The 16,697-nt window shown below is 32.4% G+C and overlaps 2 protein-coding genes across 3 annotated transcripts; one reads left to right on the top strand and one right to left on the bottom strand.

Annotated features, from left to right (window-relative positions):
- The first annotated feature begins 17 nt into the window (after positions 1–17).
- Positions 18–4,804, top strand: LOC123904776 (polyadenylate-binding protein-interacting protein 12-like). Of its 2 annotated transcripts, none has more exons than XM_045954394.1 (11): positions 18–269; positions 480–1,062; positions 1,158–1,271; positions 1,373–1,417; positions 1,831–1,903; positions 1,991–2,103; positions 2,215–2,274; positions 2,402–2,449; positions 2,634–2,702; positions 4,297–4,358; positions 4,450–4,804. In XM_045954394.1, the coding sequence occupies exons 2-11, from the start codon at positions 544–546 to the stop codon at positions 4,499–4,501; spliced, it is 1,155 nt and encodes a 384-aa protein (XP_045810350.1). In that variant the 5' UTR covers positions 18–269; positions 480–543; the 3' UTR covers positions 4,502–4,804. The 2 variants fall into 2 exon arrangements, with proteins under 2 accessions (XP_045810350.1, XP_045810351.1); XM_045954395.1 differs by having other exon boundaries at positions 109–304.
- Positions 4,805–11,386: 6,582 nt separating this feature from the next.
- Positions 11,387–13,318, bottom strand: LOC123908782 (RNA-binding protein 38-like). The gene is made up of 6 exons (XM_045959511.1): positions 12,921–13,318; positions 12,712–12,820; positions 12,469–12,583; positions 12,082–12,127; positions 11,823–12,000; positions 11,387–11,703 (listed from the first exon to the last, which is right to left on the bottom strand). Exons 1-6 carry the CDS (start codon positions 13,128–13,130, stop codon positions 11,651–11,653), a joined length of 711 nt encoding a protein of 236 aa, XP_045815467.1. The 5' UTR covers positions 13,131–13,318; the 3' UTR covers positions 11,387–11,650.
- Between the last annotated feature and the right edge of the window lie 3,379 nt (positions 13,319–16,697).

Genomic DNA, 16,697 nt, shown 5'->3' with positions numbered 1-16,697 from the left:
ACTTGAATGAGTAGTTATGGAAATTAATGAAAATTTGTGTCCAATTTTTTATTTTTAATTTTAATTTTAATATTTTTCCACTTTGATACGATCATCATCAAATTCATCATCATCATCATCATCATAGTCACATTCACAACACAACCCAAAGACATCAAATTGGGACGTTCTTCTCAGGAAGGTCCAAAAAGTCAGTGCTGCGAAAACGGACGATCCGAATATTACCCTTTTCATCTCTCTCAACAATATTCATCTTCATCACTAATTCAGTAAGATAAACCTCTCTCTCGATCCGATTTTGAAAGTTGTTGTTTTTTTTTACCTTAAAATCTTCTGTTAGTTTGATCTTATGTCTGTCATTTGAAATTTTTTAGATAGAAACCATGATGTTTTTTTTGTGTGTTTTTTTTTATGTTTTTTTTTTTCTGGGTATTTTTTATTTAGTTAGTAGTCTCTTAAAGAATCATTTTTTGATACAGATTTGAAGGAAAATCTGATATTAGAGAATAAAGGTAGAATCTTTTTACCTCAACAGAAGTGATTATGGCGGTTGCTGATAATGTTGGTGCCAAAATCGGTTCTTCAAGTCAGAATTTGGACAACAACAACAACAACACCAACAACAACGTTGTACCATCTGACTCAGCTGAGGTGGAGAAATCGAAACCTAGGACTGATCAGGATGTGAACAACAATGGTGTGTTCAACCATCAACACCAAGAAAGAGTTTCCAATGGTAACTATGGCTTCAAGACTCATCAAATGGGTCAGATGCATGCTAATGGTGTTCAGAACCAGCAGTTTGTGGTGAACAATGATGGGTATGTGATGAATGGTGTCAGAAATGGTGAGAATGGTGGCGAGAGTTTCAAGCGTGAAATGAGGGATTTGGAAGAGCTGCTGTCGAAGCTGAATCCTATGGCTGAGGAATTTGTGCCTCCATCACTAACAAATAATCAGGGCTACTTAGCTGCTGGACCTGCTGCTGGGTTTGGTTACCCTCCTAACAATTTTATACTTTTGAATAATTATGCTAATGCTAACGGCCAAACTAACCGAAGGGTATGAATATATTGTTTTGATCTATTTCATTATTTTCTTGTTGGGTTTTGATGCGATGTTTAACTTTTTTTTTATGACAATGGTGTGTTTTGCAGAGGAAGAATGGCTATACTACTAATGGGAAGCGAAGAGTGAATCATAAGATGGATATGGAGAAAAGAGAAGAGATGATTAGGAGGACTGTTTATGTGTCTGACATTGATCAGCTGGTAGGAATTTGATCGGTTTTGTAGATTTATTATTTCAGCTAACTTATAATGTATACCATTTGTATCCATTTCAATGATTGTTGATTTTTGTCGGAATATAGGTTACTGAAGAGCAGCTGGCGTCTCTCTTTCTTAATTGCGGTCAGGTAGTAACCGATATGTATAAAAAAATGATCGTTTAATGTTTATGATGTTTGTTTTTTTTCGCAATCGAATTATTATATTGTATAAAAAATATCACTGCGAAAATGTACTGTAATTAATCTAGTTTGAACTGAGTTCATCAAAGGTACATTTTTTAACTAATTATTCATATACGAAGGTCCAAGCTTTAATAAATGATGTGTTAGATTCTTTTGTTCCGTTACATTGCCACTCCATGCAATAGAAAATGATTTGTCGGATTCTTTTGTTCCGTTACATTGTCATTCCAAGCAATAGAAAATGACGCATTGGATTATTTTGTTACGTCACATTGTCGTTTGTGCTATTTAGGGTTTTCCCTTTCTTAATGATGGTTTACCATGTTGCTGAGTCAACTTCTCTTTCCTGACTGTAGGTTGTTGATTGCCGTGTATGCGGAGATCCCAATTCTATTCTCCGATTTGCCTTCATTGAGTTTACTGATGAAGGTATACCACCATCGCTAAATATGTGTTGTTCATATGCTGCATTTATTATCGACACTTCACTGTATTAATAGTGTGTTATGCTTGCAGAAAGTGCTAGGGCTGCTGTAAGCCTCTCTGGAACTATGCTGGGATATTACCCTCTGAGAGTGCTGCCTTCCAAAACTGCTATTGCACCTGTCAATCCAACATTTTTGCCTAGGGTAATGCTTTTCTTAGATATGCTTATTACATGTTCTTGAAAATAAATGACCAGAGTGAATATTAATTTATCTATTTTATTTCTTACTTTTGTGATGGTGTTGTGTTCTCAGTCTGAAGATGAAAGGGAGATGTGCTCAAGAACAATTTATTGCACAAACATCGACAAGAAGGTAGTTTAGGGTTCTTACACTTTCATTAAATCTTGCTTCGAGGAACTACTTGGTCTTTTTCTATATCTGGTTTGTAGCAATTGAGGCTCGTAATTCTTAATAAGTTATTTTATTGTTATACTTGCAGCTGACTCAAGCAGATGTCAAACACTTCTTTGAATCAATCTGTGGAGAGGTTTGTAGTTTTTTTTTTGTGGAACTAGGTTTATAATGCTTATTGTTGGTTAAATTTGTACTATCTAGTGAAACATTTTCCATTATATTGGTGTGTTCCATGGTTTCAAAGCTTGAGTTTTTTGTTGTTAATTGAATTTAAGTACCTTGTAAAATAATTTTCATTGTCTTGGTGTATTATCAAGGTCCATCGGCTGAGGCTTCTTGGGGATTACCAGCATTCAACTCGGATTGCATTTGTTGAGTTCGCGGTGGTAATTACTCATGAACTTTCCAACCTTCTTACTTTTGTTTGCTCAACTCTGGTTTGGCTTAGCACTTTTTTAACATCCTACATTGCTTTGTGAAGTTATAGCTCTCAGATTGAGTTATCATTTGCGTTCATGCAGCTACCCCTCCCTCCCCAAACAACTTCATTCTGTTTGTACTTCTGTCGATAATCATGTTTCATAGTAATAGTAACTCACTAACTCCACATTGCCTACTAAAACTTTCCATCTTAGCTTTTCATAGCAAAAGGAATGTTTTTTTTCCTTGTTCCTTATGAATCGGAATGGAACAAATCTGTGCACATAATGTACTGAAAATCTGTTGTAATGGTGAATTTGTTCATGCAAAGTAAGGTATCTTGGAATCCGTGTGTACCTTAGTGTCAATGTATTTAATTGATGGTAATAGCATCAAATGTTTATTCGTGGCTCCTTTTTCGAAATATTCAACTCCACAAATTGTGAGAGAATTATGGGCACCCACATTTTGCCATACTAGTTCATCATGTGGATGTCTCTATAATTGCACGCTTTAAGGTACAATATGGAGTTACAAATAAATCAGTGGCATGCATTGGGAAGAGCTAGAGCACTAATGCCACATTAGTGCACTAGCTCTGTCCAAACATGTAATGAGAGAAACCAGAGTGAAGAAAATAGGGTGGGATGGCAAATTCATGTGTGGGGAAGGTCCTAACTCCTAAGAGGCGGTTGTGCCGCTTATGTATGCTTTTCACCTCCATAATGATGTATCTATGATCTAGTGGTCAAGTCATTCTTATCAATTTACCTTACTTTATGGTTGGGGGGCACACTTTAGGGCCATGAAAGGGCACTGATACCTAGGCTTGCTCTATAAGGTTCAGACAAATTTTTAGCTTTCACGTGATGGAGGTCTTTGTAAGATTGTACTTGGACTTATCTAATGACATAAGCACTATTGTAAGTGTGTGAAAGTGCTTACGGAAATAGTTTATTCATGATCCCATAAGCTAATTTCAGCAAATTTTCAGTCTCCTTAGAATAGCTTATATAAACAACTGATTTTGACCTTATACGAAGTTTTCCATTATTCACTCAATTGTAGAAACAACTTATATAGAAGCAATTATACGACATGGTTAACTAAGTTTTTTATCCCAAACATGCTAATAGTTATTAGTCATCCATGCTTTGGCTTCCTTAGTTTGAATTAGTGGAGTTAATAATTCTAAACTCATTTTACATTGTTTTGAGCTTACAAATTTCAATTTAGTCGAATTTTTGAAGATTAGTTTCACTGTTAAATTATTTTCGTTTCCAGATTTGCACTGTAAATACCCCTCTCTTATAAACAAACAAAAACATGCAAATATTATTTACTAAACTTAGGCTTCCATTTTATGGAGCTATACTCAACTTTCTGCCGCTTACCTTGGTTAGCAGCGAACTTGTGTTGCTTGTATATTCGTTTTTGGTTTGTTGCTTGCCCAATGCTTTTTCTTTTCACCCCACTTTTTCCTCATCTATTGCTACTGTTTGATTGCCACGTCTTTTCTTTTTTGTCTGTCTGAAGATCTTCTTTGCCTCATTCTTTCAGGCTGAAAGTGCAATTGCTGCTCTAAGCTGCAGTGGCGTGATTTTGGGGGCGCTGCCTATAAGGTTTGCTGGATTTCTCTCTGATTCAATTGTCCTAAAAACTTCACAGAACATATATAATGCATGCTGAACCACTCTTATGTCTGGTATGCAGGGTAAGTCCGTCAAAGACACCAGTCCGAGCTCGTTCTCCTCGTAGTCCGTGAACTGAATCAACTGTCATTGCTGCTGGGGTTTGACTGCTGCTACATATATATACCGTACATAGAAACATATATGTTCCAAAGAACCTGTGGCGTTTAGTTGATACTTTTGTCCCCGTGTCTTTGCTCTATGGTTTCTTTGTTTCCCTTTTGGGTAATGGGTTCTTCGTTTAGCTGTTAGAGTTGATGGTACTTCGAGGATCTTTCTTAATTTATGATGCACAATGTGACGTGTTTATCTTGCATGTCCAGAATTTTCTGGTTGGATGTTATCTGGAGTTTATTTTGAAGAAACATGTTACCAAATCCTTTTTTAGTCATGGCATGTTTATTTGGTTATCGGAAATGCCTTTATGTATGGATATCTGTTTTGATCTTTCTCTTACGCCGTACGAAGTAGTGACTGCATCGCACATAGCTATGCCGGTTATTGTGACTGCAATTACCAGATCAATCCCTGGACAACACCGCCACTGTCGCTTCTTGTACTGTTTAGGTTTTCTACTATGGTTTCTTATTATATAAGCTAGCATTGGTAGAGAAGATTTTGTGGCAGGAGGAGGCCGCCTTGTCTGGTTCTTGAATGATCTTGAGCAACCTTTTCCAAAATCTGTGTTTTACTAGCAATAGTAGAGTTCACCCTACTAACATAGTAACATGTCCCTTTTATTCTCATGAATTTCGGATTTGAGGTGATTCTATTTAGTATCAAGGTTCGGCTTGTCAGCAGATTGGAATTGGTTGACTAGCTGTCTGATTTCCGTTGTTCAAGACAATACATCGAGGAAAGGTTTCTATTCCTCACTCTCAGACTATGTTTCTTAAGTTGTGCCAAAAATTACATATTGTTTAGTTAAGGTGCTAGTTTTTTCCTTAAGTAACCATTCTGTATTTTTAAGGGAGTGGATTCTCAATGATTGATGACTATGTCATTTGCTTCTACAAGTTTTGTGTTTCAATTCTGGCTCTTTACTAGTGTATGTTTGGTATCACGGTGGGTATGTCAGAATCACAGTGAACCACTTGAAAATCACGGTGGATCGATTTTGGCATACCCACCGTGATACTAAACATAGGTTAAGAATGTTTGTCTTTATCAACTTGCTTTCAAAATAGTTGCTAAATGTTGAGATCAGGTCAATCTTTTTTACTCATAAAGACTAATAGCTCAAACCTTAGGTTCATTAAAATTTTAGGGTCCGTCTAGATTACCTTATTCTGAGCTTATTTTGCGGTGGTATGGAAACACACTGACATGTCTATAATCTGATCTAGTTTATTTTCATAAACTCTCCAGAATAGCTTATGAAAATGGCTTATAAGCTTATATGGACATAATTTGACTTTATCGTATCTTTTGTCATGAAAATAACTTATACCTAGCACTTATGCTATCTGTGTTTAGTTAAATTGTTTGCTGTGAACTCAATAAATTCACATCAAATGATTGACTTGCCTAAACTAGGGATGGCAGAAAAACCCAAACCCGTGAGACCCACCCGAACCCAAACCCAAGTCAACGGGCGAAACCCGAATTGACTGGGTTTGGGTTTGGGTTTGGGTGACACCCGAAAATATGGGTGTGGGTTTGGTATCACTCAAACCCACACCCGAAACCCATACACCCACCCGAAACATGTTAAAATTACCTAAATACCCCCATATATATATATAAGTGTAAAAGTAAAATTTGGTTTTTCACAGACCACAAACCAAAATTGTGTTTGAATTTTGCTTGAAAGTTGGAAGAACTTAATTTTGGTTTAGTTGTAATTTAATTTCTTGAAAGACTATTTTGTAATTTTAAATTCCCTTGTAATTTTAAACCTATATTTTAAACCTATGTTTAAATTCCATTGTTTTTGCTTAAATTTACCTTGTTTTGCTTAAATTTGCAAAGTAGTACAAAATGTGTTGTGGGTTTGGGTTTGGGTGTAAAAAACCCGAACCCAATGGGTGTGGGCGTGGGTGTGGTTTTGCCACCCGAACAGATTTGGGTTTGGGTTTGGGTTTGGGTGTTGATTTCGGGTGTGGGTTTGGTATCACTCAAACCCGCACCCGTGGGCGCCCATTGCCATCCCTAGCCTAAACTAAATTTTGTAGCATATACCAGACATTTCGGTTGATGTTTTTCTTTGTCTGGTCCATTTCAACTTAGAACAGCTAGGCACAATACTTTTTTGGTGTAAACAGATTTGATTTACACCTTAAATTGATAGGTTGTGTTGACACTCAAGTTTTTTTTTTCTTTTTTTTTTCCTTGTGTTTTATTGCATGCTTTTAATCTATTAATGTGGTAATTTTCTCTCAAACTTGTTTGCCAAAAGAAGAAAAGGTGAATTTGGCCATTAAATTAAACACTAAAGTTTTTCTTCTATGTTTATTGTATTTTTCTTCTATGTTCATTCAAGAAAAGGTGTTGATCATCTCTCAAACTTGTTTGCCCAAAATAAGTAAAGAAGATTTTGGCATTACTTGCCACAATTGATATTAAGTGTGTACCATTGAATTAAACTTGTTCGTTTCTTCAAGTTTTATTGCTTTCTTTGACCCAAGAATGGGCCAAGTCTAACATGAACAAGTGGTTCATGTGGTGCACCATGCATAAGTCTCGGATAACATTATAACGAACACGAATTTTACAAAATTGACCGTTTGATTGAAAAATTATATCATATAGATCATCTGTAGAAATTTTTAGAAAAATTGGAAATTATTTGATATGTTATTGAGACACATCAAAATTAACGGTATTTAATAAAACTCATAAACCGCTAATTTTGATGGATTTTAATAACATATCAAATGATTTTGAATTTTTTTAAAAATTTCTACGGATGATTTATATGATATAATCTTTCAATCCAACGGTCGATTTTGTAAAATTCGTATTCGTTATAATGTTATTCGAGACTTGTGCATGGTGCACTACATGAACTACTTGTTCATGTTAGAAAAAGTCCTAAGGTGTTCATGTTAGAAAAAGTCCTAAGAATGTGGTAATTATCTATCAAACTTGTTTGCCCAAGTTAAGTAAGAAGAATTTGGCATTATTTGCCACAAAATAATGGTTATGACTATGCAATTTCCATTGCTAGGTAAAGTTGCCAGTTATGGTCATATAAAAAAAAGGTCTCCACCAGAGGCCGAATATAGCCGGGAGTTTGATTTTTTGGTAGAATATATATATATATATATATGGGTTTTGCTAACTACACCCGCTTATTTTTAAGGTGTGTGTTAGCAAGTTACAACTAAAAAATAGTTAAATACACCCTGAGGTGCATGTTGCTAATGCACACCTTCTAAAAAAATAAGTGGATGTACGTTAGCAACTCCTATAGGCATTTGCTATAATACACCTACTTAATTTTTAGAAGGTGTGTGTTAGCAAATGAAAACTAAAAAGTAGTTAAATATACCTTAAAAAATGGTGTATATATTTTAAAGATTTTACTTATTGTCGACTGAATTTCAGAGTACTAAAACTCCTTCCCTTAAGAGAGAACGGAATGATTTACATACAAAAATAAAATAAATACAAGTTATGAACTCAGGCTTTCTAGATAACTTGGCAATATATTTGATTAATAAGTTTATTTAATCAAAATAAAAATGTTTGGCAAATAAATTTATTTTATCAACTTATCATCTTTCATTATATATATATATGGAGTATTTCTTGAATGATTAATTATTATTTTTTATATATTTCTTGAAGTGTAGCCCGTTTTGGTAGATAGATATGTAAATGAAATAGCATTAATGATTTTATTACAGAGATTTTAAAACATAAGCAAATGGTTAAATATCCGATCTTTGATTCTAGTATATAGAAAAAATTTGATTGAAAGAGGGAAATCCACCTTGAACCTATAAATATGGTAAATAAAAATGAATTGTAATAAATATGGTCAATTTATTACACAATAACAAATATAAAATTAATAAGACTAATTTACTAGTATTCATTTTCTTTAGTAAGTACAACGTTAAACACGTTATTCACCAAAAAAAAAAAGAAGAAGTCAAACACGTTTGCTTTGGAGCAATTTTGGGAAGAGTTATTTTTCAAAGAACTTTCTTTAGTGAGCATAATCCTCAAAAAAAGAAGAAATAAATATAAAGAAGACTAAAGACTTGTACTATAACTACTAGTTTGTAGAAATGACAATCAATCAGAAGCAGTACGATTTAGCAGTTTGTTTTATTTTCTTTGCCTCATCGCCATTGTTTATATTTCGGGTTGTGTTCTATTTCCTGGCGTTTGGGTGTCGCTGATCTGGCTGGCACTGCCGTCCTCGTGGTGGTGGTCGTTAGCCAGTAGTGTTTTGGTTGCTGCTGCGTGTGGTCGAATTTCTAGATATTTGTTTTTCTAATTCTTTTCACATCTGTTGAGATTAACAGGTTTCAAGGTCTCTGATTGACCTCCACCGCACTGGTACTAACTGTTTTGATATCCTCGGGTCATTTTTCGTGGTATTTTAGACTGGTGTTTGTGATTGCAACACTGGTAAAATGGTTGCAACATCGTCCCTTTGTTGGTGATTGAGACGTTTTTGCCACATTATGTGGTGTTGTTTGGTGAGGAGCTTGAATAGTTTGAGTAGAATGTTCAAGTTTTTGTTTGACTATGGAGCGGTTGTTTTGGTCGTGGCTATTGCTAGGATGTATAGGGTTGGAGATGTTGTTATTAGAATAAGAAATATTCTTAGTCATCATTTATCTTTATTAATGATGACTAAAAATATTTCTTATTCTAATAGTTGTATTGGGGTTTTTGGATTTTATGGTGGTGATGGAGTTTTGAGAAGGACAAATGTGCATCCTTGCTGATTTTTTGTTTTTAAATGGTGTTGCTATTTATATTTGTTGCGGCGTTGTTCTACTGCATTTTTTATGTATAGTTTTCTACTCTTTCTCTTCATCAATATGTCTTATACTTATGGTTGAGTGCTATAATATATTTGTTGATTCAAAACTAGGAAAGACTATTCATTCGTTGCCTAAACACAATTTTGATAGTAGATAATTTATGGTGAAAAATAATTTATTTATTTTTTGGTCAAATGACATATAAATGTTGAGTTAAATAAATTTTTTGTCATTATAAATATCTCAAATTTGTTTTTAGTCACTATAAAATAATTCAGCAACTATGTACCAAAATAAAATCCAGTAACTTTTGATCTCTCAACCACAACTTTTACCCGGCCTGCTCCCATGGCTATGAATGTCAACGTGGTGGATGCGCTGCAACAACTTTATTGGTTGAACGATGTACCATCTTAAGTGAGCATCTTTGGGCGGCAGTTATTATTAGAGAAACTTCCGTCTTGGATGTCTTTGACAAGAAAAGGTAGTATAGTTAATCCACGTGAATTTTGTTGTGCTCTTTGCTTTAGAGAATATGAAGATCTCGAGCATTTATTTTCTTAAGGGTCATGTTAAATGTTAAGCTACCTAAAAATAGAAATATAACATTTAATGATACAAAGAATTTAATTTTTAGATAATCGAATACACCACAAGTTCAATAAATTTTTTTCCACATTTATCTTTTTTTTTTTGAAGAAGCTAAATTAGCCCACCTAAATTGGCGCCAGAGAGAATCGAACCTCAGACCTCAAGAGGAGCACACTCTCAGGTCCCAAGTCAATACCAATGCACCAACCCAAGTGAGTTTCCACATTTATCTTCTTAACATGTGCCCTTAAGGGCACAAGTTAACATTCTCCTTTTCTTAATTATTCGTTCTCAAAGTGTGGATCAAAATTTATAAATGGTTGAATGTGAATTTTATACCGTTTGAGGAGGGATGAAAGCATTTCAACACCTTTGGTTCGCTAGTGAAAATATGCAAAGGGACGTCTTGTTATTTGGTTAGCAACAACTTGGAGTTTGTGGCACATGCGTAACATCATGTTTAGAGGAGATTTTGCTAATTTGTCCTCCCTAGTCGATAAAATAATTTATATTTCCTAGTTTTGGTTTATAGGACAAATATAAAATAACTTCTCTTTTGTTTTTTCTGATTGGTGTAATGCCCCGTTAACGTGTTTACAAAACATCTAATGATGCACTTGCGAATTGTAAGGGTTGAGTGCACCTAAGTCTCCTTATAATTCAATTTTTTGTTTATAAAAAAAAACCTTTATCCCTACTTTTAATAAACTCTAGTGTACTTTCACATTTTTGAATATTTTTTTTGTGTGTTTATGTTTATGATATTAATGTACTAAACATGATCGGAAATTTTCATAAAAAAAAAATGATCGGAAATTGTTTTTTAAAATTTCGAATGATATACATGAATTGACTGAAAAGCATGAACAAAAAATCATTAAAGGAAATATTTGAGGATAAAAAATTGATGAATTTTTTTTATAAAAACTAAAAATAAAATTTTAAATATTTATAAGGATAAAAATATATTTAACTCATAAATTTTTAAGCTATACTTATTGTCCTTTTCTTACGTAGAAAAAAAATTCTAACAAAGGCAACGCATAAATCCAGGCCCAAAATAGGAACAATCTCTGAAGGGGGTGCAGAAAGGCAACAGCTGGTGTATTAAATTCTTACCATTAGTACGACCTTATACTAGTAAATACTTAACGATGTACTATTAATTATGATATTTAATATTAGTTCATTGATATTAAATAGAAATCATTAACGTATCAGTATTACTTTATTAGTTTTACACAATTATAGTACGTTAAGATTATGCAATAATTGTGTCAAAAAAAAAAGATTATGCAATAATTTCATACTTTAAGGTGAAAGATTCTCACCAATGAAAACTATCTTTCTCTTAAAAAAAAAATTAAATGAATCCTATGCATCAAAATTCACAAAGTAAAAATTTTCAAGTCTATAAAGAAATTGCTTAAAAAAAAAGTCTATAAAGAAATTATAATTTATTTCATCAGTGACTGGTCTCTAAGATCACCTATTCTGTGGATGTAACACATCAACATGTTCTTGCTTGAACTATATAGTTACATTCCTAGACCACATCATTGAACATTTTCTCAAAACTTTTTCCTCTAGTCAATTGATGGAGTCACCTCCTTTTTTTTTGTTTTTAAAAACTCTGTATCCGGCCCTAGGATCGACTAATCCGAGGGGACCAATCCCACCACCCACTTAACTTGAAGATGTTTGATCTTTGGGTGATTCTACCACTCTTGTTGCAGCTCCTGTTTTAATCAAATGTACAAAAAACTTAGAAATTATATAAGATTAAAAAATATTAGTCAAAATAAAATCACAGTACATTAGTAATTGATTATTATATACTAACTATAAAGTAACTAACCAATGCTAGAAATTGAAGTAGAAGGTGAAATAGTTCCTGATATGCCAACAACATCATGGAATTGTGTCTTTTTCACTAATGTTGTTGGAATTAATTGTCTACTAAGGCCATAATAGGGTTGGTAATATGCTGGAATCCAACGATATGGAAATTGTGGTCCACCATATGCATTATAGCTCTGCAGAGAACAACAAAGTTTAGACTCAGAGGAATATTCTGAAGTTGATATGAAAAATTAATTATTTGAGATAAAACTAACCATTTCATAAATGTCTTGTGGACGAAGGTAACCAGGTTGAGGGTACCTGAATTTTTACATTATTTAGCATACGACAAATTCGTAGATAAATTTGACAGCATATAAAGAGTTATTATCTATGAAGCACCGACACAGACATCAAACATGATGTTGACATCACTAATAATAATCCGACAAAATGAAATATTTGAATATAATCACATGTATCAGGCCATGTCAATGTTAGATATTTGTCAGACGCCTGACATGGTTTAATATAAAATGTTGATGTTACATACGTTATCTGGTTGTGTCAATGTTAGATGCTTGTCGGGACACCAGACACGGTTTACTATGAAGTGTCGATGTTACATATGCTATTACTTTTTACATGTTTGAATTATGTACCTGTAAACTGGATAAGGATATGCATATTGAGGTACATGTTGATTGTAATATATGGATGAACCTTGTAATTGGATTGGTGCATTAGTCCACGAAGGACTATTGATTTTCTGCTTTCCTATAGAAAAATAAAAAAAATAGTAAAATAAGTCAAAATATGAGACCAATAATAACATATTTGTTTCATGAAATTTTGATCATGAAATTTTAAAATTAAACATAATTCAAAACAAAAACATTGATCACCTGAATCAGATTGTTGAGATGCAAGATTACAATTAGCTCTTCTTCCATCAATCACAGGATTAGGATTTTGGCAAGCAAGTATTGCAGAATTTGGATCCTTGAAGGTAACCTAAGAAACAAAAGTGAAACGATTAATCTCTGCGGTTGTACGCAGATGATACATGATTTACACAACAACAAAAAATTAGAAGCAAAAAAGTGATTATTACAAAGCCATATCCTTTTGATTTTCCAGTGGCTCTATCAGTGATGACAACAGCTTCTAAGATATCACCAAACTGATCAAAATAACGTTTGAGTGTGTCTCTTTTAGTCTCCCAAGCCAATCCACCAACAAAAATCTTAGTATAAGTTGTGTCACCAACATGTCTAGGAACAACGTTTGGACTCATCATCTTGTTTTGCCTAGTATGTGACATCTGAAATTGATTCACAAAAAGCACTTAATGAAGAAAGAGACAGAGAAAGTGAGAGAATAGGTGTTTGGTTTGGTTTGGTTGTAAAGTATGATGAATAGTTGTAATAATCAATTATTTATCAAAATTTTCGGAGGAAATCTTTCACTAACAATGTGGTATAGTGATTTTCGTTCCTTCTAGTGAAGACAGGACAAGTAGTACTTGATTTTCATACTCAATAATATTTCCTCAGATTCTACATCAAAATATTCCCTTAACAAGAAACTTAATCAGTTAATAATAGTAATAAATCGTTGAATATGTCGGGGAGTAATAAATAAATAGGGATGACAATTTGACTCATACTTAGTGGGTACCCGAAAAAATACCCATTATGGTAAAAACCCGTATTTTGGGTACGAGCACGAGTATGAGTAATTACCCGCAAAAATGAACGGGTATGGGTGCGGGTACGGGTACTTTAGTACCCACCCCGCCCCATACCCACATAATATATATTTATTTATTTTGTATATATTTTTATATAATAACATATGTATACCAATTTTAAAAAATATAACAACTATTAAATTATTACACATTTTTAATAAAAATATTTATTTATAATATAATACAAACACAATGTGAATATTTCAACAAAGAAATGAACTTTAACATGAGGTTGATAAATTTTTTGTTTATAATTTTTATGAGTCAACATTAAAATCTTAAAAAAAGAATTAATTATATTAAAACGATATGATATTTTATAATCGATCGATTTATTTTTAGCAAAACTGCGGGTAACGGGTACGGGTACTTAGGTACCCATAGGGTATGGGGACGGGGATAAAGATTTTTACCCACGCGGGTATGAGGATGGGTACGAGTATTTTTCAAACTGCGGATATGGGGATGGGTACTATAGTACCCTACCCATACCCTACCCATTGTCATCCCTATAAATAAAAAGTTAAAACGGAGAAACAGTGATGTAACAAAAAAAAAAACAGAGAAACAGTGGAGAGTTTTTACATTCTTTGCTATGATTCCACGCGGTAATTGACCGAGAACAATCTGTTGAGAATAATGTTTTTTTTTTAAGATTTTATATTTATATTTGAAATAAGATAGTATTAAGATTTAATATTTATATTTCAGTTTCGAATATTTATGATTTGTTTAAATTTATATAATTAGTTTGTTTTTTAAAAGATATTATTCAGAAGTTTGTTATTTTTGTAGCTCTTTATATAGAGTGATATAGTTATGAACAATATACGAGCAAAAATATGAGAATATTCTTCATGTAACAATAATGTTTTTTTTTAAGATTTTATATTTATATTTAAAATAAGATAGTATTAAGATTTAATTTTTATACTTCAGTTTGAAATATTTATGATTTGTTTAGAATTTAAAGGATTAGCTTGTTTTTTAAAAGATATTATTCAGAAGTTTGCTATTTTTGTGTTATATATATATATAGAGCTATATAGTTATGAACAATATATGAGTAAAAATATGAGTATTCTCCGTGTAACAATATATTTTATTCTTGGTATAAACATATAAATATATTCAACCAAATTCCGTAATACAAAAACATAAAAAATCATATCACAATGGAGATTTTAAACCGTATGAATTTGTAGATATTTGTGGCTGGCTAACTATGTACTTTTATAATTGTAGCTGATTGAGTCGGGCATTATGTATGTATAGCTAAGAAGTCTCACATCAAATGTGAGTTTGTCTGGACAATGATTTATAAGTAAGAGACAATTATCACCTTACAAACGGTTGATTTTGTAGGGTTGAGTTATATCAAACTCTCAATTCTAAGATGGTATTAGAATCTCATCTGTTGGACCACCGACTATTAGGTCATCGAATGTGAGTTGGCCTGACAATCCTCACATTATAGAAGTCAATATATTTCATTTTTTTGTTTTTTGTAGCTTAGTGGCTAAATTTTTTATATTTTACGGTGAATAATTGGATGTATGAGAGCTTGTAAAGTAAAAATAAACCATCTACATTTGACTTAAAAATAACTATACACCCTACGAGGGGCAACTAGGAAATCATTCACATTGAACTTAAAAACAACTATATAAGTGAGTTGAACATCACAATTTTACCTAAAAATTATATTAATTTTATGAATCCTTTTATTTATAAAATATTTAATCTCTAAGTTTTTAAACAATGTCGAATTTAACTCGCCTTATATTTGCAGCAATAATTTTTTATTTATTTTTTGATAAGGATATTTGCAGCAATAATATTCTCATGTGGAACTCTCACTGAGATGAAAATATTGTGGAAAATCTGATGGTAGTGTTTTTTGGGTAGTTAATTAAATTGAGTGCATAAATAGTACTATACCGTTTAATTTTATTTTTTTTGGTGCATCTATACCGTTTAATTTTATTTATAGCTTTTATAGTATAAGTTTCACACGTATCAATTCTTTCCAACTTCTCTCAATTTATCCAACCAAAGATACACGTATGTGTCTGGCATCTGGCTGTTTAGAAGCTAGCTACAGTCTCCTTCAAACATTTTAAAAAAATTTATATTATCATATCTTTTAATCTTTATAATTTATTTTTGTGAACTTAAAATATTTTTAAAGGATGAACGAGTAGAATATAGAAATTGAGGAAATTGTTTTCAAATAATAAAGATTTTGGTTTCTTATAATAAGAAAGTAGACAAAAGAGTCATGAAATACATTTTCCTACCTATCCAAAAAGAAATTTTACATGTATTTATCAGGATGTACAAAATGAAATTAGAGAAGAGACCGAAAATAATTATTTTTGTTTATGTGTTGATGAAGCTCGCGATGAAATCTACAAGAGAACAAATGACTCTAGTTGTAAGATTTGTTGATAAGAATATGAATATATATGTCAAGGAGCGTTTCTTGCATATCTTATACGTGCAAAATACCATATCATCCACTTTTAAGCAAAATCTTTGTTCAAAACACCATAATCTTAACATTTAAAATATTCGAAGTCAAGATATGATGGAATTGGTAATTTGCATAGAAAGGTAAATGGTTTATAAACTTTGATTCTTGAAGAACGTCATTATCCATATTATGCGCATTGCATGAGTACTCATCCATCAATTCCAGCTTGTTGGATCATCTAAAGAAGCAGCTAACGTTCATACTTTTTTCTTTCAAACTTTGAATATAATTGATAATGTTGTGTGTTCTTGTAAATGCAATGATGAGTTGCAAGCAGTGGTGGATCCAAAAAAATTCATTGGTGGAGCTAAAAAAATATTACAACTAGTATATTTTTCCTTGAAGATAACGCTTCATTTATTTGAATATAATACCAAACAAAAAGAATTAACTTACAAATTTGCAATTGTTATAGAGAATCATAAGACAAAAATAAAATCAATTATAGTAAAAATTATAACCTTTAAATACTAGTTGTGAGAGAATATATCTGAGATAAAAATTAGTTGATGTCAATGTAAAAGTTTAAACTTTAAATATTGAAGGGGAAGTAACAAGAAAGAAGAAGAGAAAAACGGTTTATGTTTTACTCTATTGGAAGA

Source organism: Trifolium pratense, linkage group LG2, assembly GCF_020283565.1.
Source record: "Trifolium pratense cultivar HEN17-A07 linkage group LG2, ARS_RC_1.1, whole genome shotgun sequence".
NCBI classification, from domain to species: Eukaryota; Viridiplantae; Streptophyta; class Magnoliopsida; order Fabales; family Fabaceae; genus Trifolium; species Trifolium pratense.
Note: the sequence above shows the minus strand (reverse complement) of the source record. Positions and strands in the feature narration are given on the sequence as shown.